The 23,930-nt window shown below is 42.2% G+C and overlaps 1 protein-coding gene across 4 annotated transcripts in view; it reads left to right on the top strand.

Moving 5' to 3' along the window:
* Window positions 1-22,188, top strand: part of LOC139446800 (constitutive coactivator of PPAR-gamma-like protein 1) — a 42,522-nt gene extending 20,334 nt beyond the window's left edge. The window contains exons 3-16 of one of the 4 annotated variants that reach the window (XM_071228132.1): window positions 1,542-1,651; window positions 1,848-1,954; window positions 3,239-3,294; window positions 5,579-5,660; window positions 7,793-7,887; window positions 8,830-8,949; window positions 9,981-10,137; window positions 10,952-11,216; window positions 12,525-12,633; window positions 13,538-13,744; window positions 14,765-14,996; window positions 15,689-15,924; window positions 16,398-16,555; window positions 18,271-22,188. In XM_071228132.1, the coding sequence (XP_071084233.1) occupies window positions 1,542-1,651; window positions 1,848-1,954; window positions 3,239-3,294; window positions 5,579-5,660; window positions 7,793-7,887; window positions 8,830-8,949; window positions 9,981-10,137; window positions 10,952-11,216; window positions 12,525-12,633; window positions 13,538-13,744; window positions 14,765-14,996; window positions 15,689-15,924; window positions 16,398-16,555; window positions 18,271-18,283 (1,947 nt within the window). In that variant the 3' untranslated portion in view covers window positions 18,284-22,188. Of the gene's footprint in view, window positions 1-1,541; window positions 1,652-1,847; window positions 1,955-3,238; window positions 3,295-5,578; window positions 5,736-7,792; window positions 7,888-8,829; window positions 8,950-9,980; window positions 10,138-10,951; window positions 11,217-12,524; window positions 12,634-13,537; window positions 13,745-14,764; window positions 14,997-15,688; window positions 15,925-16,397; window positions 16,556-18,270 lie in introns of all 4 variants that reach the window. The other 3 variants (XM_071228130.1, XM_071228131.1, XM_071228129.1) reach the window with 3 other exon arrangements.
* The last annotated feature ends 1,742 nt before the right edge of the window (window positions 22,189-23,930 follow it).

Genomic DNA, 23,930 nt, shown 5'->3' with positions numbered 1-23,930 from the left:
GGTGTGTCTGACGTACGTGTGTGGGTGTGGTTACTGCCAGCTGTGGGTGTGTCGCACATGGTTACTGCCAGCTGTGTGTCGCACATGGTTACTGCCAGCTGTGGGTGTGTCGCACATGGTTACTGCCAGCTGTGGGTGTTTCGCACATGGTTACTGCAAGCTGTGTGTGTTGCACATGGTTACTGCTGGCTGTGGGTGTGTCACACATGGTTACTGCTGGCTGTGGGTGTGTCACACATGGTTACTGCCAGCTGTGGGTGTGTCACACATGGTTACTGCCAGCTGTGGGTGTGTCACACATGTTTACCCCTGGCTGTGGGTGTGTCGCACATGGTAACTTCTGGCTGTGGGTGTGTCACTTATGGTTACTGCTGGCTGTGGGTGTGTCGCACATGGTTACTGCTGGCTGTGGGTGTGTCGCACATGGTAACTGCTGGCTGTGGGTGTGTCGCACATGGTAACTGCTGGCTGTGGGTGTGTCGAACATGGTTACTGCTGGCCGTGGGTGTGTCTCACATGGGAACTACTGGCTGTGGGTGTGTCGCACATGGGTACTTCTGGCTGTAGGTGTGACGCACATGGTTACTGCTGGCTGTGAGTTACGCTATGTGTCCGGTCTGTAAGGGTTATACAGTGTGTCAGGTTTGTGTGTTATACAATGTGTCAGGTTTGTGTGTTATACAATGTGTCAGGTTTGTGAGGGTTGTGCAATGTGTCAGGTTTGTGTGTTATACAATGTGTCAGGTATGTGTGTTATACAATGTGTCAGGTTTGTGAGGGTTGTGCAATGTGTCAGGTTTGTGTGTTATACAATGTGTCAGGTTTGTGTGTTATACAATGTCAGGTTTGTAAGGGTTATACAGTGTGTCAGGTTTGTGTGTTATTCAATGTGTCAGGTTTGTGAGGGTTGTGCAATGTGTCAGGATTGTGTGTTATACAATGTGTCAGGTTTGTGAAGGTTGTGCAATGTGTCAGGTTTGTGTGTTATACAATGTGTCAGGTTTGTGAAGGTTGTGCAATGTGTCAGGTTTGTGTGTTATACAATGTGTCAGGTTTGTGAAGGTTGTGCAATGTGTCAGGTTTGTGTGTTATACAATGTGTGAGGGTTGTGCAATGTGTCAGGTTTGTGTGTTATACAGTGTCAGATCTGTGTGGGTTATACAGTGTGTCAGGTCTGTGTGGGTTATACATTGTCAGGTCTGTGTTATATAATGTATCAGATCTGTATTATACAATGTGTCGGGTCTATTATACAATGTGTCAGGTCTCTCTGTGTTATACAATGTGTCATATCTGTGAGGGTTGTTAATTTTCAACCACTAGTCCTTATAATGATAACATGTAGCGAAACCCTTAAAAAGGGCAAATTTCTACTAGTCCTTATGATACGTTAACTTTTGGGCAGTTTGACAAGGACTATAGGACAAGTGCCAATTTCTAGTAATTCTACCGCTGCAATGTGTCAGATCTGTGGGTGTTATAAAATGTGTCGGGTCTGTGTGTGTTTGGTCTCTCAATCTGATCTGATCTGATGTTTTCAGCGTGGACAGAACAACCGCCTTGAAAATTCCACCATCAAATATACAGTGGACTTCATCCGCAATCTTCCTGCTACTGACAATCTTGACAGTGTTGGGGAAGTCGTCTTTAAGTGAGTGGATTTCATTCTTTCACTGTGTCCTTGTGACAGGTTTGAAATAACTGATTTACAATAGGAGTTGTATAACAGGATGGTGGGGGTTGCAGGTCACAAATTGGTTGTCATGATTCCCTGTTATTGATGTATGATGTCACTTCCCTCGGAGATTAATTAATTACATGTTTGTTACTTGCTTGATGTGTTGCAGGGGGACTAAGAATAAGGCTGAGTTGATCAACCGCTTCAAGCAGAGTGTCCAGTACTACCTGAATGGAACACAGGAGGGTTTCCTCAAGTATAGACCCAGGCTGAAGAGTAAGTAGACAAGTGTCCCCTGCCCTGCCCTGCCCTGCCCTGCCCCTCCCCGCCCCCGCCCCACCCTGTCCCATCCTACCCTGCCCCAACCCAACCCACTCCACCCTACTTTGCCCTGCCCTGCCCTGCCCTGCCCTGCCCTGCCCTGCCCTGCCCTGCCCTGCCCCACCCTGCCCTGTCCCATCCTATCCTGCCCCACCCCACCCTTCCCTACTTTACCCTGCCCTACCCCACCCTGCCCTTTTACACCCCACCCTGTTACACCCCACCCTCCTCTACTTTACCCTACCCTAGCTCGCGCCAGCCCTGCCCTGCCCACCAGACACCAGTGTGCTCGTTCTTCATGGTACTAGCCCAATCCAAAATAAGAAGAATATTAGTTGCGCTGCTGTGCACTAGGCAGCTGTATCGTGATCAAGTGTACGCCAGTGGGCCAATATCCTGCACAAGCCAGCTGGCACACTGCCCACAGAAATGCATATATTCTAGAGAAATAGGTTGATTTATAGATCGAGTACTTTATAGCCTTCATTTGTGGAACACCAGTTTGACCTGTAGTTTGCCTGTGCGAAGTCATGATGGCTCAATTATGGTGGGTGGGCAGATGATGACATTTTGGGCCAAAAAAGGTGTTACCGTAATTAGATTATCCATTTACAAACCTGACGCAGCACTGAATAATTACAGCTTGATGTTATCAATTTCACTGTGTTGTGTTGGCATTGTAAGGATGCGGTAGCTACAGACAGCATCATGTGGATCTGCTTCACCACTGTGTTCCTCTGGATCCAGACCACTAGAGACAGCAGGGATTTCTGTAGACATTCCCACCAAGTCTGCAGCAAATGTAATAACAAATCCTAAATTGGAATTAATGATTCCCTCTGTCAGGTTATCATAAGTTTTATCTGAATATTTTATGGCTGTGCATGTGGGACAATATGGCCTTGAATGCAGTCAGGGTTAGAAACTAACAGTTTTTGTCCACTAGTCCTTATAATTATAACATACATCAAAACCCTTAAAATGGACCAATTTCTACTAGTCCTTAGGATACCTTTACTATTGGGCAGTTTGGTAAGGACTACAGGACTAGTGCCAATTTCTAACGCTGAATGCACTGTTAGAATATGGAACTTGTCCCAATTTGCCCATCATAAACACTTTAACTAAGATAAGTCCATGGAAAGACATGTGACAGCCTGGGGCAGTGACTTCACAGTGTGTTTATGTAATGATGATGAAGTTGTGGCCGAACATGGAGTTTGTGTGTTTGTGTTGCAGTGCCTGGCTCTCCCCGGCAGCAGGGCAGTTATCCCGGGACACAGAACGGACATGCGGTAACTAGACGCAACACTCAACATCTCAGCTCTCATGATTTATAATGTGCAGTTGTGTGGTTCCCACCCCATGTCAAAAACCTAGACACGTCACTTTTGTCCCACTTTCTTCACCTGTGTTCTGTTTTGCTGAAGTGGGCATTGCCCATTGAAGGACATGCTCATTTGTATTGATTATTTTACTCATATAGGAGTGAAACGTGAATTTGAAGCCCGGCAGTTCTTCTTCTTTTGGTTTGGAAATTGTTGACTCTTAAAATACTTGGCTGCAAGGAAACTACAATATTAGGAGCCAGTTTGTTCCTTTGGAAAATATTGGACTTGGAAGCCTGTTTTTGTAGTCTTACCTCAACAAGGTCAAACCTCAAAACAAACTGTATGTCATTGTGTGCGAGACTATTTAAATATGGAGACATTTGGCATATATCAGTGTTCGCGTTTGTGCAGAAATGTGCCTGTTTCACTCATAAAACACAACAAACACGCACAATATATTTTGCTTCCGTGTTTTGCACACAATGCTTTTTGTCTGCTTTTAACAGTGCATCACAATGATATAAGAAACTCATTAAAGTTTACAGACAAAAATGATGAATCAAAATTTGGAATTCACAATTGTTACAAATGGATTTGAGCTAAATTGCGCTCACAACTCCGAACAGTGATTGGCTAGTAGGTTCAAATCATGCAATGTGTCCCTCGTCTGCAGGGTAGACTAGTCTAGTCATCATGTCGAAGAAACAGCAAAAACCAGCTTAGTTTTGTGACAATACAGTTGTCCATATTATCAGCAGTCCATACTGATATCATGTACTCATATGGTTGCCTCCAGCCAACATTCTTGCTTATTGAATGCAGCCATTATAATTACATGATCTCCAGTTTGTGATATGTATACTGGCTGTAAACCATTTAAATTGTATTGCCTGTCCTGCTAGGCATTGGTTTATATGCAGAGATTAAGATTACTGAGTGTATTTTCTCGTAAACTAAGCTGGAAACAGCAAGCAGCTGTACGCACATTTTCTCCCTGATCCACGGTGATTCAGTTAAAACATACCCAATAATATAAGTTAATAGAATTTTGATGCAATATTCGGAAGAAATTGTATCTGAAACTATCATTGATCAGCAAATTCCAATTTTGTGTTTTGTGTTTTCACTATTACTTAAAAACATCAAAAGTTTGTAGGTGTGTATTATGCGCACTCAGCTGTAATTGTTGGTGATAAAAAGTGCATACTATGCTCGATACCCCATTGACTCACTATGAAAAGACAACAGTGCATGCAAAAGATTTTGTTGAAACTATAAAATAGATTTTGAACGCACTGGCAAAGAACTACCTCAAACTCTATATGTATGTTCTAGATGAGTTTTTTTACCCCTCAGAGATTTACTAAAAAAACATCTATATCACTCTCATGATACCTTTTGCTATTGTGGAATTGTTAGCTTGCAGGAACCAAAGGTCCGTGTTAGCGTACGAATATGGCGTGGCACATATCGGTCCCACCCTTCTCCCTTGTTCATTAATGACATGCAGCGACAAAATACATGCTTTAAACTTGCATTTGAAATATGATAAATTTAAAAGCCTGAATGAAGATATTTACAGAGAGCATGTTACCAAAATATCCTTGCGAAACAGTGCAATCCCTATCTCCACCACCTCCACATCATCAGTATGATACATACTGCTCATTAGAGCTGTGATAAATAAATTTAGTTATTATATTTAATCTATATTTATGATAATAGTCTGTGACTTTAGCCACTAGTCTGAAGCCCAAGTCCAGTAATATTCTGTGAAGACTAGTAGGCTCAGCTCCCGAGAATATCCAGGGTAGAATAAGTCTTCTTCGACCCATGCTTGCTACAAAAGGCGACTGTGCTTGTCGTAAGAGGTGCATAACGGGATCAGGTGATCAGACTCGCTGATTTGGTTAATGCATGTCATTGTATCACAATTGTGTGGATTGATGCTCATGATGTCAATCACTGGATTGTCTGGTCCAGACTCGATTATTTACAGGCCGCCGTCATATAGCTAGAATATTGCTGAGTGCGTTTTTTTAATAACAAACAAAAACAAAAAGTAAGCTCGTCTATTTTATCAGTAAAATCTACCGAAAATGAAGCTGGTAGTCTCAAAAGGTTTTGTCACAGATTGTAATAAACTTTCAATGTTTACAATGGCATTGTTCATGTTTATAGTGATACGGTCCTTGTTTATGATAATGTGGCCATGTTTATGATGATCTGATCTATGTTTGTGAAACAGGAAATATCTGGTTATGGGGACAGTCTTGGCCAGCAGCCTGCCCCTCAAATAGTGATAGATCCCCCACATCACAACGCGCTCGGTGAGTTGGGACGGAGGCATGGCTACGGAAGTAGCGGAGATGCAAGCATGAACAATCGCCATCTACAGTTCAATGGTAATAGTCGCAGTGCATCCTAACTAATGTCCACGGCAGCAGTCTGACCACTATGGCCTCCGAGCCTACTGTATGGAGAAACATGCGTCACAGCTCAGCCGAGTAAATTCAGATGTTTCTAACTAAGTACAAGAGAAAAGTTATGGATTGGTAGAGAAGGCTTAGTTGACACATTTAACAAATGTTATATTTATGATAACATTTTCTCAGTAAACGACAAATTCTAGTACTTTATGGGTTGAGTCCCATCCAAAATTCGAACATTACTAAAGGCATTGTGTATTCCTATTTGTAGTTGACACAATGGGAATACTAAGCTTGTTTCCCCAAGTGGGGCAGGACGGCTGGTACAGTTCTCAGACTGCTGCTTGTACATAACCTTCACTGTTCCTCATACAGTTTGTCTTCCATCCTAACCATCTGTGTAGTTCCTCATGCAGACAGTTGTTGTCATGGCAATTATCGTAAAGGATAAAGTTGTTAGTGTAATGTGAGGCTCGAAGGAAAAGTGGGATTCTTCATCGTGATCCTTGGCCAAGTCACTTTGCAAATACTTCTGATAAGGACAATGTCTATTCTTGAACCTTTTAAGAAGTTATGCTGATGTAAAAGTAAGCAGTATTCAATGACTAAATCTTCAGTACATGGATTGTTCTTGACTAATTAATGTACTCTGCTCTGCATAGGCATATAATGCATATGTGTGTCTGTGTCTGTGTGTGTGAGTGTGAGATTCTATTTTTTTGGCATATTGTTTGACGTCCTAGAAAGCCAGGCTCTTCATAGCTCCACAGTAAACCAAACAAGTGTTGAAGTAAATGCACCATCTACCGGAACATGCACTGGCTACAGATACACCTGGTTCTCTCGATGCCTGTGTCCTGTGCAGAGGAAGGATGTCGAGGAGGAGTAGGCTGTTTTTACGCTGTAATCAGTGACCAGTCCTTTGAATTTTGGGAGGATGCAACTTCACGTGTGTTCGCTAGTTTGTCTGGGGATAGTAGAATTTCAGACTTTGCAGTATACAACACACCACTAGTCTGGGACTTGTTTAAAATCTGGAGGGTCTAGTTGTATACTCCCCAAATCTTGTCATTTTGTTTATCCACTAGTTCGAAGTGGAAGTTTGGACTAGTTGTATATGACGTATGGTGTCGACCCCGGTAAACTTTATAGTGGAGGTCTCTCTTTGTTATCACTATCTGGGCTAGTAAATCTGTTAAATTACTTTTGATGGAGCTCTGAAGGAAAGTTGCCTGGTTTCAAGGTTGTTTTGCTGTTTATTTCGTCTGTTGAGTTTTTTCCCAAATTCCATGGCAACATCTGAGCAGAAACACTTGTAAGTGCCGAACCGTCCACATTTGGGATCAGGGATCTGGTTGGTTGTGTAACATTGTATCCTAGCAGCTGGTCTGTGCTGCCATCACCTGCCTGGCCCGGTCTAGGTTACTTACCCTGATATGGCTGCAATACTGCTGAACATCACTCACTCACTCACTCACTCACTCACTCACTCACTCACTCACTCACTCACTCACTCACTCACTCACTCACTCTGCCTTCAATGCTGATCCCTGCATCCCCCCCCACTGTTTTTATTCATCTTTTATATAAGAGCATGCTTTTGTAGTTGAATTCAGTTTTTGAGCATGCCACTTTTTATCTCCTATTCTTGATCATTAGTGTCTTATGAATTTTAAAGAAATTGACCCGCTTTTTTCTGCTTCCTGTGGAAAGTAGCTTTTCGTCACCAAGATGTATATACTTTTCTTCTTGATCTATTCAACTCATTTTGTCTTTAATTTTGGTAAAATCAACTGAAGATATATTTTTAGTTTATGGATTAATTGTACTGTTAAGTTAATACAGCAAGAAAAGAAATGTTGTTTCACCAGAACAAATGGTCAGTTGTTATGTTGGAAGTGGGTCCCCAACACACTAGCTCTGCGTAGGATGGGACTGAAGGACCCAACAGAACTAACCGGGGAGTGGACAGAAACCTCCCTGTGCAGGTTAACAATTCTCAACTGTACTTTTATTGAGTGTTTCTGACACAGGTGTAGACAGCAACGACAAGTTGGGTTCGTCTTCCTCCAGCAGTGGCTCTAGCCCCACCTGTCGACTCAGCCCAGAAGGAGGGTGGCCAAACAAGGTACATCCCCCATACTTACACCTACAAGCAGGGAGTGGTTCAGCATGGTGCCTGTCAGCTGCTCGTTTTCCGTTTCCGGAGGGGAACTCCTAAACCGTTGAATATTTCTTGTCCAGACTTGCTATACATGTCAGTCTAGTGGTGAACTGGTGCCTTTTGATGATTTGGGATTTTTATTATTGTATTTTTGTAATGTTTAGTTTTTTTCTTTCATGAAGACAAGTTGGACTTGTACCGCAAATGAGAGTAGTGCTTGTTTCCGGAGCAGAACTCCCAAACCGTTAAATGTTTCTCGATGAAACTTGCTATACTGATCAGTCTTCCATGAACTGGTGCCTTTTAATGATTTTTTTTTTGTGTGTGTGTGTGTTTTTTTTTTTATTTATGCTTTACAATGACAAGTTGGATTTACTGAAAATGAGACTAGTGGTCGTTTCAGGGCAGAACTAAAAAAAGATTACTTATTTCAGGATGAAACTTGCTATACAGATCAGTCAAGTGGTGAACTGGTGCGATTTGATAATTTGGGATATTGAAAAATACTGAATAGCATTATATCTTTCTTTGCTAAACTGAAGGTATCCATTGGCAATGAACCAAAAGTGGAGTATGTAGCCAAACACCATATCTGAATTGTACCAAGGATGGTTGGTGTTGCAGCACGACTTAGGAATGTTATGGGATAGTGAAAGAAGGGAGTCCTAGTGCTTCAAGTGTTCACTTGCAACAAGGAAGGCCCGGTTGCCCACTCTAGTACAATGGTTGCCATGATATTGCAGGAATATTGTTAAAGTCTGTGTAAAAACCAAACTAACTCACTAAGGAAAGACTTCCAGAATCCAAATGACACACCTTTATGGCTGGGGAAATTTTTTATCAAATTGTGTTTCCGTAATTTCACTGATGATGAATGAAGTCTCATATGCTGAAATTTGTCTTCAGGGACGAACAAATGATGTTGATAACAAGGGCCCCCCTGTGACACCAGAGATCGTCCGTATTGCCAGTGAGCGCCATCAGAAAGGGCTGATGTCTTCCTGGATATACCAGCTACTTACACAAGTGAGTTGCACAGAAAAAATTGTAGCCTGCCTGGTTGAGACAGTAGCCACAATCAGTGGAACAGTAGCTTGAGCAGGTGAAGCAGTATTCTGAATGTTTGAAACCATAGCCAGAACATGGGAAACAGTAGCCAGAAAGGTATAAAAGCAGCCAGAAAGGTATACAAGTAGCAAGAACATGGGGAACAGTAGCCAGAACATGAGAAACAGTAGCCAGAACATGGGAAACAGTAGCCAGAACATGGGAAACAGTAGCCAGAACATGGGAAACAGTAGCCACATGATGGGAAACAGTAGCCAGAACATGGGAAACAGTAGCCACATGATGGGAAACAGTAGCCAGAACATGGGAAACAGTAGCCAGAAAGGTATAAAAGCAGCCAGAAAGGTATACAAGTAGCCAGAACATGGGGAACAGTAGCCAGAACAAGGAAACAATAGCCAGAACATGGGAAACAGTAGCCAGAACATGGAAACAGTAGCCAGAACATGGGAAACAGTAGCCAGAACATGGGAAACAGTAGCCAGAACAAGGAAACAGTAGCCAGAACATGGAAACAGTAGCCAGAACATGGGAAACAGTAGCCAGATGATGGGAAACAGTAGCCAGAGTGATGTTGAAAGGCAGAAAGAGTGGGGGAAACTAGCCAGAGAGGGCAGAAACAGAAGCCAGAGTGGCTACCATTGTTGCAAATGAGGGTGAAACAGAAGCCCAAACTTGTAAAACAGAGGTGTGGATTTAGATGAGGACACTGATATTGTACTATGATCTAATGCAAAACAAATACTTAGTTGCACAGTTTGCCAATGTTTCTTATTATAAGACTTCCCACCGGGTTTGCTGGTAATTAACATGGTCACCTGCAAGAATCATCCTCCATTATCCAGCGAATCTTCATTTATTAAATGTGAGAAAAATTGGCAACTGACAACACTTCAGAAATGAAGCAATGGGAGGGAGCAGGTCCAGGGTATTTCATGTATTTCTCATAATGAAAGTGAGATCAGGTGGTGGATGTTTCCTCGTTGCAGTGTGAAATCAAGCTGCCTGTGATCCTCGAGGACGACACCAACCGTGAGCTGCCGTCCTACATCGACCTCTACCGCCCCATAAGACAGACTGTGTACTCTGTTCTATTTAATCTTAACAAACTCAAGATCATCCATGAAAACCAAAGCAAGGAACAGGGTGAGTGCTGTTAATGTTGATCCACAGAGATCTAACTTAGGCAATTAGCATCTTGGCCAGACAGCACCAGCTTAGCAGTGGGGTACTTCTCCAGAGAGCTCCAACTTAGCGGGGGGGTACTTCTCCACAGAGCTCCAACTTAGCGGTGGGGTACTTCTCCAGAGAGCTCAAACTTAGAGGTGGGGTACTTCTCCAGAGAGCTCCAACTTAGCAGTGGGGTACTTCTCCAGAGAGCTCCAACTTAACCGTGGTGACCTTCATCAGAGAACTCATACTTTTGCAGTAGGGAAGTTCCTGAAAATTCTCCCACTTAGGGCAGTGGGGATCTCTTCCATACTTTCTTATGGCACTCGGGAACTTCTCCAGAGTGTTTGGTTTAGTTTTTGTGAAATCCACTGACTATAAAATATTTTTCCTATGAGAAACATCATCAATTCATTATGTTAACTTTTTGTTCCACCATCACCTCTGCCCTGCCCTGCCCTGCCCTGCCCTGCCCTGCCCTGCCCTGCCCTGCCCATTGTGTATGTAGCAGGCAAATGTAGGGCTCTAATGTAGGTTTGCATGTACAGTAAGAGAAGAACACATTTGACTTTCATGAGTTATGCGTGGCCTCTTTTCGTTCCCCGTCTTCAGTAGACTTGTGACTGCTACACCTCATTCTGTCCTCTCACACGTGATGGAGGAATGTTGTGTGTACGAACCTATGAAGTATTGATGATTCTTGAGAAAAGTTTGAGGTTATGTACTGCAGCGAAAATATTGACTGCTGCACAAATTTATTCAAAATCTTTCCCTCGTAATCTTATCACAGGTGAGGCACCCCCAAGATCCTTCGATGTGTTAGTAAAAGAATGGATCGTCCGTCGAGGCACCAACCGACCATCATTTGAGATTGTTATAGCAAAGCCTGTGGAATGGAAGACACCAAGCATCGAGCGCATGTGGTTGGGCCAACAAGCCGACGATAAGAACCGCAGACTCCGCGCCTTCCTCACCTGCATGCAGAGTGACTCCCCCTTGATGCTGAACACCAATTATGTACCACAGCACCTCCTCATCATGTGCTGTGTTCTCAGGTATGACACAAGTAACGACATAGAGACACACTCTCCTACCCAGAGTTCCATGCGGCCAGCAGCCAGCCAGCCAGCATAGTACCTCTGCCACAGGCCAGCGCCATGTCACGATTCGTCACATCTTTCACAGTTCATTCAAGATATTGCATATGCTTTTCATCCGTTTCATGTTTGACAAGTCTACACATTTTCATAAACATATGTCAAAGAATGGTTACGGTTCATTAAGAAAGGATACTAATACGTGAAAATCTACTTGTTTTTGCATAGTTATCGTTTGTTTACATTGGTTGTACGGCTCCACGTGCTGTCATCGAAGCCCTACGTAGAGCTAGCGATACGGTCACTTTGATGTGTACCTGGTAAATATGTATTGTCATGCAACTCGCTGTCGCAGCTGTAGTAGCATATCTATATAATTATGCAAAACAATATGTAAAGTGCCCCCAAAACTTGCATTAGTCCGCGCTATACTGATTTCTGAAAAAGCGCATTTGTTTACAAACAAGAGAAAAGTCCGGTCACGAGATATGCAAATTAGCCTGTGGCAGTGGTGTTATGCTGAGTCCCCACTGCGCCGGAGTGTGATATAGACATACATTGTACTGTAAGGAAACTTAGCAAATATGGACTGGGATTTTTTACCACAGTTGGTGTTATTCCAGTTATGACAAAAATATTTCTAAGTTCGTCAGTGTTGGAAGGGAGGTAACCATGTTCCTCTCAATGAAAAGAAAACATTTATTAAAGTTTTCATTTCATTCACTTGGAAAATCGTTTGATCAGACTCTATAAAAACACGGGATTTCTTGTCTTGTTTATATTTATTTAATAAATCCATAAGGCATGTGATAGACAATTAGAGGCCTATATGTATGATGTGACAACAGGTGAAGGGTTCATTTAGGCTTGGTTCTCAAGCACATCATCATAAAGTCTGTCGCACATTTCGTTTTTATTTCCATTTTCAAAACATAAAAGTCCTAATGCTTAAAAACAATGTGATCCAATATATCAGAGTTACTTCCCTTTACATGTGAAGTATTTTGCGAACTGCTTTACTGCGCATCTCGTGTTATTTTCATGGCAGCAATAGGAGTTTGTATGTTTGATTATCTAGGGACGCAGTTTCCCAGGTTGATAGTACACAACTGCTTATTTGGTTACATACTAGTTTGAACACGCTAAAACAAACAACTACCGCCCACCATGCACTATATTTTCAAAAGTCATTGCCTGAGAACCAATGCTTTTGTTTTAAATTTAGGCCTTAAACCTAAGTGACATATTTTGTTGTGCTTTTTATAGATACACCCTCCAGTTCGGTCGAGTTCTCCAGCGACAGGAGCTAGATGCATTCCTGGCAATGGCCGTCTCTCCATTGCTCCACGATGTGCAGACCATGCAGGACCTCAAGGTGAGACACCATTCACAGGTGGACACAGTTAAATATCCAACTTGTCCACAACTTCTTTTGGACTTGTGGTTTGGGAGTAAAGTAGTAAGCCCAGATGATCTTTGTATGATACAATCAGTATCATGACGACGTTATCACGATGCATACTTAGTGATAGTGTACCGTAAAGATTCCGGGGTAGAATAGGTCTTCAGCAACCCATGCTTGCCGTAAAAGGTGACTATGCTTGTCGTAAAAGGCGACTAACGGGATCGGGTGGTCAGGCTCGCTGACTTGGTTGATGCATGTCATCGATCCCAATTGCGTGGATGGATGCTCATGATATTAATCACTGTATTGTCTGGTCCAGACTCAATTATTTACAGACCGCCATCATATAGCTGGAATATTGCTGAGTCCGGCGTTAAACAACAAACCAAACCAAAACTTTGTGATAGTAACAAGGAAATAAACAAGATCTCAAACTAGTTACCCAATCGGAAATTGTTATTTACATTATTTGTTTTGTTTGCCTTGTACCGCCGTACTCAGCAATATTCCAGTTCTATGACCGGGGGATCAATCTAGATATTTCACCAGTTAACACAGGTATCGTGATACTTATTAATAATAACCCCTGTGAGTGAAGGTTATGTTCCCTGTGGGGATTCGGTGTTAGAATTAAACCCCAGCAGCCTTTACAGGTCGTAAGAGGCTATTTAGTGGATTGGACAATGGTCAGACTTGCTGAGCCTGATTGCTTTCATCTTGCTCGACGGCATGAATCATTGCCCATATCAATTACAGGTTTGTCTGGTCGGGACTTGCTTATTTACAGGCCTCTGTTGTTTGGCTGGAATATTGCTGAGTTGGCATTAAACAACAAAGTGTTGTCCTCTTCTATATGGATGTGTTCATTCTGCAGCTCCCCACCATCCAGCCCCGGGGAGCCCAGCTTGCCTCGCTCTTCATGGCTGGCGTCGAGACAGCCATCTTTGCCAATGACGTGTGCGGCGCCCCCATTCCCTGGACCATGTGCTGTCCCTGGCTGTTCTTTGACGGGAAACTCTTCCACTTCAAACTTCTCAAGGCCAACAACAACACTCCACTCATTGACATGTGCGACGGACAGGTGAGACGGCGGGTTTGTTCTTATGTGCTGGTGAAGGTTATCATCAAGCACAACCTGGAGACTTCCAGACTTTTGCACTTATTAATTTAGCAAACTTTCGAGCAAAGACTGTTGTGAGTCCAGACTTGAACGTTGAAACTGAAACACTTTCGAAATGCAAAGTGTATATTGACTCATGATAAGTATCAAGTGACTGGAAGCTAATGTCCATGTATGACAACATGAATGAGGATTCAAACTCAGACAACATTTTTGCAATGTTACATGCGTTCAGGCCTCACTACCACCTACAAATTTCTTTGTTTTCTGTTGGTTTGGTGAAAAATATTTCCCCAATTCCATGGTGCGTTTTCATAGTTTGTTAAGGTCTGGGGCATATGTGAGCCCTGCTCACTTTTTGCGTTTTTAGTTAATACACCTCATTGGGTTTTGTGTTTTTTTTGTCACAAAATTGTTTCAGTGGTTCAGTTTATATTTTTGCTAATTTTGTGCAGATAGTTAAATATTTCATATTTGCAGTATCAGACATGACGTGCCATGGGAAACATGTACTGTAATTTAACTATACTACTCAAAAGAAGTTAAGGATCACCTGATTCTTTCATATTACAATAGTTACTCTCATGCCATGACAGATTAACTTTACCAATGTGAAAGAATCGGATGATCCTTAACTTCTTTTGAGTTGTATAGAAATAAATGTGAAACTGCAAATTCCATGGTAATGTCAAATACTTCCAAATGACTTCTGAAGCGATAGGTCACATTAATTCCCGGCCTGGAGTAATCCCTCCTGGAATAGTACCTCATGCTTATTCCTGGAACTGACCTGTCGTGGGAGGAATCATAAGCAAGCTATAGCTAATCACATCCTTTTTCCTGAAGTGTGTCAAGTATGTGTTTGAGAAAAATATTTGGATGATGTTAATATTCCTCCTTGATTCAAACTGGGGCAGAGGCTCCTCCTCGGGTATTTAGCAAGTAGAGCGAGTTGATGACCTTCACATTGTGGTGTTTCAGGTGGACCAGGTGCTCCGAGTAGAGAGGATGCGGCAAGCCATCATGGAGAACCTGAGAGTGGAGTTTGCCAAGCCCCTGCTGCCAAATGCAGCAATGTATGCCCACTACCCCTTCCCCCCTTACCCAGGCCACCCAGGCCACATGGCATACAGACCAGGTGGGCGTGGTGCCCCGCCCCACGGGGCGGGCCCACAGTCTCAGAAGGGCAGAGGAAGAGGCATCCTTGGTAATGGTGATATCACTTAGCCATCCTCCCGGGTTTAGTTGGCTTTTCTTTCTTTTTATTCTTTTATCCACATTTTCATTTAGTTGAGTATGCGTAGCCACATTCTTGCATGATGAATTAATATACCACCTTTGTTCATCTTAATAGTTTCTCCCTGTTCTCTCTTAGCAGTCCTACTAATTATTAAAGTAATGTTGTATTTGTGTGTTGTCCTTTTATGGACCCAAAAACATAATGGGGAGATGAGCAGTCTGTCTGAGATAAGGGGCGGTGGGGTAGCCTAGTGGTTAAAGCGTTCGCTCGTCACGCCGAAGACCCGGGTTCGATTCCCGACATGGATACAATGTGTGAAGCCCAATTGTGGTGTCCCCCGCCGTGATATTGCTGGAATATTGCTTAAAGCGGCGTAAAACCATACTCACACACTCACTCACTGTCTGAGATAAAGACGTTGCTTAAATTCCCTACATTCACTGACTAATGTACATCATTGCATTGTAATCCACCTTAATGAGAGTATGAAACCGTGAGCAATTATTGACGAAAAATAAGCTGTTAAATTTAGCTGAGAGCAAACAGCTGTAGATGATACTTGACCTTGACGATAGTCTTAGTATAGTTTTGAGCAATCCAACCTGTCAGTTTATTAAAGGAAAAATCAATGTCGATGAAACTTGATATTTTCTTTTTGCCTGCAGGCCGTTCACCAATAGATTCCCGAGGAGGCCAATTAGAGATTGCTGGAGTTGTGGTGGGCAGCTGGGGTCCGAACCTGTCCGCCGGACGCGGGGGTCGGGGCGGCATGAGCCCGCAGGTCATGTCTGTGGGCCGCCGCGGCATGCCAGGGCGGGGCTACCTCCCAAGCAGACCTATCAGAGGCCGCAGTCCAGCCCTTTACAGTATGGGGCGTGGCCTCAGACCCACGTACAGACCGGTGAGACATTTATTTTGTAGTTCAGTTTCGTAAATATTATGTAAAAATATGTCGGTACATATGTTTGCCTTTTAGTGTGTTCCCATATGTGTTCCATTTATTATATGGTTCCAAACTAAACTAGACATTTGTTTACCAAAACATCACATAAGTAAGAAAACGTTTAACTTTATGGGCAACAACTTCTGATTTATTGCTTTTAACAATGTTTCGATGTAGATTCTTACTCTGTTATCAAGCTGGAGTAATAATCTACATCAAAACGTTGCTAAATGCAGTAATCTAGAATTTATTATCCATAAAGTTATCAGTTTTGTTATTAATCATCAACAAATGACGCAGTTTGAAACATTGCTTATTGGGAAACTCTTTTTGAAACTTGTTGGGAATGTTGGACCATATTTTGTTGAGCTAGGAGGTCAGTAACTGTAGACGTGTAGAGCAGTTCAGCAAGATGCTTGCTTCTGTTTCAGGGTATGTATGCTGCACGGGGCACAGGTCGTGGTTTCCGAGCAGTCCGCCGTGCACCCCTCCGGGTCCGACCCCGCATCAGTGGGCGTGGGCGTGCTGGGAAACCCATGACGATGCCAGGGCCGGGGCGTGGAAGAGGAGTTACTGTTGACTCCTCGGGGTGAGTGTTGTCGGCAACAGAGCTTTTGTGTGTATGGGAAGGAAACCCTCCTTCACATCTTTTTGGGGCAGTAGGCTTGCCAAGTGCATAAGGCATTAGCTCGTCACACTGAAGGCCTAGTTTTGATTCCTCTCGTAGGTTGCAAGGTGTGAAGCCCATTAGTGTTGTTACCCCGCCTTGATTGTGCTGCAATATTGCTACAAGCGGCAGCACACATCACTCACTCACTCACTCACTCACTCTTGAGCATCCCTGTTGTAAAATAAATAACTGATCAAACTGATCTGATTATTCCTACGGTGCATAAAGATAGGTACTTGCACTAACACGACTAAGCGACAAAGTCCTGCTTTTGTAAGATCGCTTTGTACATGTGGACCCTGCGAAATATATTCTACTTGGAGCTTTGATGACAGTAAGATATCAATGTATTTCATGTAATAGAAGAATCTTTCCAGAAATTGATATGGATTTGCATAAGGTCTGATATCAAATTCAAAAAGTGTCTAAAGACCCTGTAGTCCGCTGTGTCTGCAGATCAGGACCTGTTTGAGGTCCCTGTGGTCAACTGTGGCAGCAGAAGAACCCATGTGTAGCCCAGTGAAAGATGCCTACAATCATTGTGGGTTTGAATCCCAGATTCACCCTGTTTGTTTCTAGTTTTGTCAGCACCATACCCATGCTTGTGGGTTTCACTTAGGAGATAAATCTACAGGTAACCTAGCTCTTACAGTATGTTTAACCACACTAAATTGAATTTGGAACCGAACACGCAGCGTGAGGTTTCAAATGTTAAATTTAGCGCAGTTAAATCTACAGGTAACCAAGCTCTACATTGAAAACACAGTATGTTTATATCCATTCTACCATGACTAAATAAAGCGGGAACTCTTTGGTGAGCTGAACTGAGCGAAGAGGCATGGGTTGAGTCCAGTGTTTTGAGTGGGTTATCGATCTGAATTAAGGAATCACCAAACAAAATATGGCGCAGTATTTCCTAAAGCAGTTTGTTTACACCATAATACTTCACTCGAACATATGACAGGCATTGAAAGCATATATATAACCATTGCAACTTGGTGAGCTAACATGAGGTGGGCATCCTAAAGAAAACAAAGCAAGCTTTGGAAGGCTTTCGCTCTAAATCGGGCGTCACCATTATGACGTCATATCGCTCATTGTGACGCAAAAGATATGACATCACAGTCGTATATAGAAAAGTGCCAAAATTCCAAGCTCTCTGTTGTCTTCAAAACGTAAATACATTCCCTTTGTAGATTTCTGTCGTGTTTTTTCTGCATGAAATGTATTGCCACACATCCTTTGAATATTGTAGTAACCGCATCTGTGCATTTTGTAACCTGTAATTGTAGATATAATTATTTAAATATGCCTACCGACAATGACTGAAAAAAGTACTATTCTATGAATATTAGCTTCCGCGGTGATGCCGCCGTCAAACCAGCTGTTTCAATCAGAGGGGGTTTATTGTTATTTAAAAGCCTCTGATTGACCAATCAGAATCGAGTAAATTCGAAATTCATGGTAGAATGAGGTGGTAAATGCCTTAAGACCTGCATCATTTAGACAATTCTCCCACCTCAAGCGGACATGCCTTGACATGCCTGAAATACTGTTAAAAAAGGTGTTGAACTGTCCACTCTCTCTCTCTCTTTCTGTTGATAGATTAGTTTAAGTCTGTTTTGTTCTTTCAGATATGTGGATTAGTCACTTTCCACCATGGGGACGCCAGGAGGTTGCAGTGGCAGGGACGATGTTACCATGGCAGCCAGTTCGTCCCACACTGCTCACACCACCAAGCAGGACAATAAAACCACTGAAGCTGACCTGCCTCTTGAACCGCCTGGCGACACTGCGATCTATACCCCAGCCTAACAACACTGCCCAAACAGTCTTTTCTTTCCCAAACCCCCAACCCCTACGACGGCCGGTATTTGTGGAGCTACATTCTGTCTTGTCTGACCAGGAAACTGACAAGCCATCTGTAGTTATATTGATTCTCAAAGAAATGAATTTGAAATGGAAAGTATTTTCTTGGAATCTGAGATGATCAGTGTGAAGACGTTCTGATGGCTTGTTGAGAAAGTTCTCAGTCCGACAAGACCATAGCCTCAATCTGAGTCAAGTTCAGTAATTGTTACTTTATATTTCTGTTGTTATGTTATATTGAATTTTTATGATGGATTTGACTCTTATTGATAAAAAACCTGTACCTCCACAAACACAAGCATCTGTCGAAGCCGAGAAGCCGGTCGCAGCTGATCAGGGTACTTGTGATTCAGCGTGGCCTCATCACCACCTATTTGTCTCGTGTAACGGGAACATGTTACGGAGAGGGTTATCTCCACATACCAATGGTTGGCTGCTGAAGCAGACAGAAACCCACGGCCATTGAAGGACACTGTACAAGTGCTCTAAACGGAGCAGTCATTGAGGAAGAGTGTGCCGCCGCCGCGACAGTGACGATGCTCGATTGAGTCACAGCAGCATTTGACGAACCGTCATCAGCTATGAGACTATCGTCAGGAAAGTCAGTGCTATCAACTTTATGGACAACTTTTTTTGGGTGTTTTTGCCCAATATATGCATTTACATTTTTACCAATGTTGGAAGCGCTGTAAGAAGCGTGAACGCCAAATGGAATCTTGCAAGGGGTGGACAGACAAGCAACTGTATGGATGGAGAGGAGTGACTGATGCGGATTTATTTTTGACTGACTTTTATACAGAGAAATGTATTATTTTTGTACATTTCATATTTGTTTTTGTACAATCTGGCAGTGTTTACCGAAGGAGGACGGACAACAGAAGGAAAGAAGTTCCCCCACAAGGAAATGTTCCTTTCATGCTTTTTATGCAAGGACTTCTCCATGTGTGAGGGAACAACAGGTTGATGCAAGGACTTCTCCCTGAGAGGAAAAGAAAAGGTTAATGTGGGCATTGCTCTGATCTCTGAAGAAAATCAGGTTAAAATTGGTCATAAGCCGTGGTTAAACTCATAATATCAAACGCTTAACATACAGGTTTGTCTCTATGGACAGGTTGATTCAAGATGTTTTCTTTCTTTCAATACCCACCGACACTGATGTGTCCTTGGTACAGATGGCTATCTTGACAATTTCTACAAGAAATGATTTCAATGAAGATTCCAGCTCTCTGTCAAGCAAGCAAGGTGTAAGATTTCATCTTATTGTTGGTCCTCAAATTTTCCAGTTTTCTCAGATATCGGGTCAAAGTGTTCCACAACAGACAGGAACAGTGATTGCTAGGTCTATTAAGGTGAGAAAGAAATGTGTTAGTACTTCGAAGATTGCGTGAAACATGCAGAGTTGCTCTGTACTGAGACAAACATACAAACATAGATCAGGTCTTATGGACAAGATTAAACTAAGGAAGCAAGTTCACCGGCCACGTGCCAACAAAGCTACAGTGCCTCCGAAGGGATGGAGGAATCTATAAAACTTAAGACATTGATGAAAAATGTAAGCCTGCCCAGAATAGACTCGACCACAAGGTTCCTTGTAAGGTGAGCTTCTGTTCTGCGGAGACACAACACCATCTTTACTATGGGTGCCTCGACGAGCACCGCGAATGATTATTCTTGTTGCTGTTGATATCTGGCCCAAGGGCTAAAGGTTAGGAGCGGATTTTCCTACTTTCGAATTACAAGATAATTGTAAGATTGTCGCAAGACAAAATGTTTTGATAAGACGTCTAATGAGAGATAAATGCTAGGCGAAAACACACTTGCCCTCCTCTCAGATGTCTAAATCAGGCTCGACCCAGCCTCCAATGGGTTTTGGACGAAGTAATTTAGTTTTTGTTGAAAGATGTCTTTTAAGCAGAGATGTGCCCCTAGAGAGGATTAAGAATGAAAAAGGGGATCTTTTCAAACTTATTATTCTCATGTCAAGTTTATTATGCGATAAAATAATTGGAATATTCAAGTTGTGTTTTCATATCTTACACGATATACTATTGATGTACGAGTTGAATATTTTAAAATGTTAATGAGTAAAGGTGAAGGTTGAACCACATATCGGGGTGCTGATACTTGTATCATGCCGAGGATTTTAGTACATCATGAAAACTATACCCCATATACTCTGAATTGTAATCTTTTCAAACTTATATCATTAAGCTTTGTAGCCCTAGAACTCATTGTGACAGTAACTTTATGTACACCTAGTGTGGAAATAAGATAGCCCAGGACTTAGATAATGTGAAAATATTTGAATAATTATTCAAGCATCATGGAATTTGAATAATGTAATGTGCATGTGAACTTAGCTATTGGTCATGAACTACATATATTCTTGTGTTAAATTGATTGATTTTTCTCAGTACCCTAATGTGTTATGTCATTGTTCCACCTGATTCAAGGTTTTTTTCTGGATACCAAGAGGAGAGAGATGGATCCAATTTTTAAGATTGAAATGACTAAACTGCATGATAAATAGTTGAGGACAACATATTAAGGGTACGATGTAATATTTCAATGTCTTTGTAGTTGAACTTTGATGCAAGTCAGATTGTCTTTTTGCCTGATAATCCTAATGGAGTAAGTCTTAACCTGTAATTCCATGATGCTAATATTTTTTAATTTCTTGACATATTGTGTGAGTTTCTAATTTGATCTTGCATATAACCATGCTTGCTTTTCTGATTATTGTTTTTAAGTCAAATTGCACAATGTTGGACTTTCCGTGTAGTGGTGACAATTAAAATGCCTGTCCCAGATGTTGCATGTGTGGCCATTATGTTTGTATTTCTGAATTTTATTATTATAGGAATATGTGAATAATCATAATGCTAATAATGATGATTATGAGGAAAATATATTAAATATTTCATTTTGTTTATACTCACTCTTGATAACAATAACGGGGGTATCCTTTGAAACAGTTCTTCGTACTCGTTACTTGTATGGTTGCTATAGAAACCAGTTCTTTGCCCAACTATGACAACTGTTTGGCTGTGTTAATGCAAGGGTGTTTCCTTACTACATTACATTGAAGAACTTAAGGAGATTGTATTCAATTGTCATGATTTTTTCTCTCCACTGTATCAAGTTTGACTTTTGCTTCACCTAGATAGAATATTGATATAAGCTGGTAACTTTAGGGACTTTGTAGCATATATTGTGATGTTTGATTTTCCTGAGATCTTCCAAGTCAACAAAGTACACTACAGCAGAGCACTTTTTGAAGTTTATGAATTGTCTGAAGGTTATTGGACTAAGATTCTGGGCAGTCCTTGTCTGTCTCGAGGAACTCCCTCCCACGTTGTTTCCTCGGGATACTGACAAGCAGGCAGAGTTAACACCCGGTGGTGTAATGACCTTAAGGATTATCTCCCCTGACAAAACCTTAAGCCCTGTCCTAATGTGGTAGGGTGTCTATGTGTCCGACACATGCTACATAGGCTGAGCCAGGGACTGCCCGACAGGTCCGGTATAGAGGTATTTTATTGATTCCTTACAGCTAGAAATCTGTATCTGTGAAATATTTAAGAAAAAACGGCAAAGGCTTGGACCAGGCCAGGGAACTGTTAGCCCAGGGTTGTCGAAAACAGTGGTACGGTTTTGTCTGTTACTGAATAAATGTTGTTTTGTGGTGAAAACAAGTGTTATCTTGTGCTGATGCTGTGAATCGCCGCCTATTGCATACGGGAGGGATAGTTTGTGGATGTTTCACACCACAATACAGTGTTGAAGTGAAAAATAATTTATGCCTGTAAATAATCTCTGTATCGGGCACACAAATGGTCGAGGGCATGAGCTATGATCTACACTGGGACACCCCTGTTATTCCGGGTTACAATTGACCCCAGCAACCTATGGTGGTTGTACGAGGCAACCTAATGGATTGGATGTTCAGGCTTTGTGATTTGCACTGGATTGTCTGGTCTAGATGTGATTATTTATGGGCTGTCGTCACAGCTGCAATAAGGCTGAGCATGGCTTTAAGCAGCAAACATCCGATTGAGCCATGACACATTGAAACCAATGGTCTAGTGATCGAAGGTGTGGCAATTTGCTATGCAACTTGTGTGTTTCGTTAACCTGTCATGAGCAGGTTATGGTACTTTTTTCTCCAATCCGAACCAGTTATGACGGTGCCTGTGTGTTTCCCCAGGGTGGTAAGATCTATGTCCAGTGTCTCTTGGGCTTTCCTCACACCCCTGTGGGGATTCTGGGATAGAACTGGTACCCATCAACCTGTGCTGGTCGTAAGAGACGATTTACTGGATCGAGTGATCAGTCATGCTGACCTGGTTGGACATCGTGGACCATTGTTCACAATATTAAACACTCATTATTATCAGGCAGCTGCAATACTACTGGAATATTGTGGAGTTTGGCGTCTAAGAACAAAAACACACATTAGGCTGACAGTGTAATATTTCTGAAATTTCTCATGGGAGTAAAGATTTCTGATTAGTAAGAAATACTCATCACAAAGAATGAACACAAAATATGTTGTTCGATAACTTTTATCAATGCAAGTTCCAACTTTCACAAGACAATGGTGCTGCTACAACAACAAACTCAAATGTATGTACCAAAAATCCCCCAAGGAGGGTGCAAAGTTGACCTTAAGATAGGTTGGGAAGCATCCAAACACAACTTCCTATCATGTAAAAGCATCACCCAAGGCGTTGATCAGTGATGCACCACACCGACTTCTAAAAAAATCCACCTCTGACAGATGGCCATACAAACTACACTAACATTTGGCACCCATGGAAGGGAAGGTTGTACACATCCTGGCATCGGCCTCGTTCTACCCAGAGTTTTACACGCACAAATTATAGAATGGAGGCAGAAAAAAATATATATTTGCGTTATTCATTGTACCAAATTCTTGACAAGAAAAACTAGTACACAACTTCCAGTAACTACACCATTTCATAACTTTACAGGACCCTCATTTCCTACAATAACCTTTGAGAATTTGCAATCTTATTAAAATCGGATCTGAGTTCTTGCTGCAGCTAAACAAAGATCTGAGGAGATCCCATGACGGGTCACATCAGAACGACCTTTCATCCAACCAATCAAAGCATCGTTTACCAGATCATGAAAGTGACAGTCTGAATGTGTTGTCTTGTTTTGCAACCTCGAAAACGTTTAACACAGGGTAATCCAAATGACACTTAAGGCCTGTACGACTGATCCCTTCAAAATTATCGTCTATCTCTCGCTTCAGTGGGATAAACATTTGAACGGCGGATGCGTTGCACAGTACGTGGGAAGCACTGCCATTCACTCTCAACCATATATTAGACATTCGGAATGTTTGTTTGTTCTTTTTTCAAAATTTTAATCAAGAACTGTGTCAACATACTTTTCA

Source organism: Haliotis cracherodii, unplaced genomic scaffold (genome assembly GCF_022045235.1).
Source record: "Haliotis cracherodii isolate W230 unplaced genomic scaffold, xgHalCrac1.p SCAF_6, whole genome shotgun sequence".
In the NCBI taxonomy this organism is placed as follows: domain Eukaryota; kingdom Metazoa; phylum Mollusca; class Gastropoda; order Lepetellida; family Haliotidae; genus Haliotis; species Haliotis cracherodii.
Note: the sequence above shows the minus strand (reverse complement) of the source record. Positions and strands in the feature narration are given on the sequence as shown.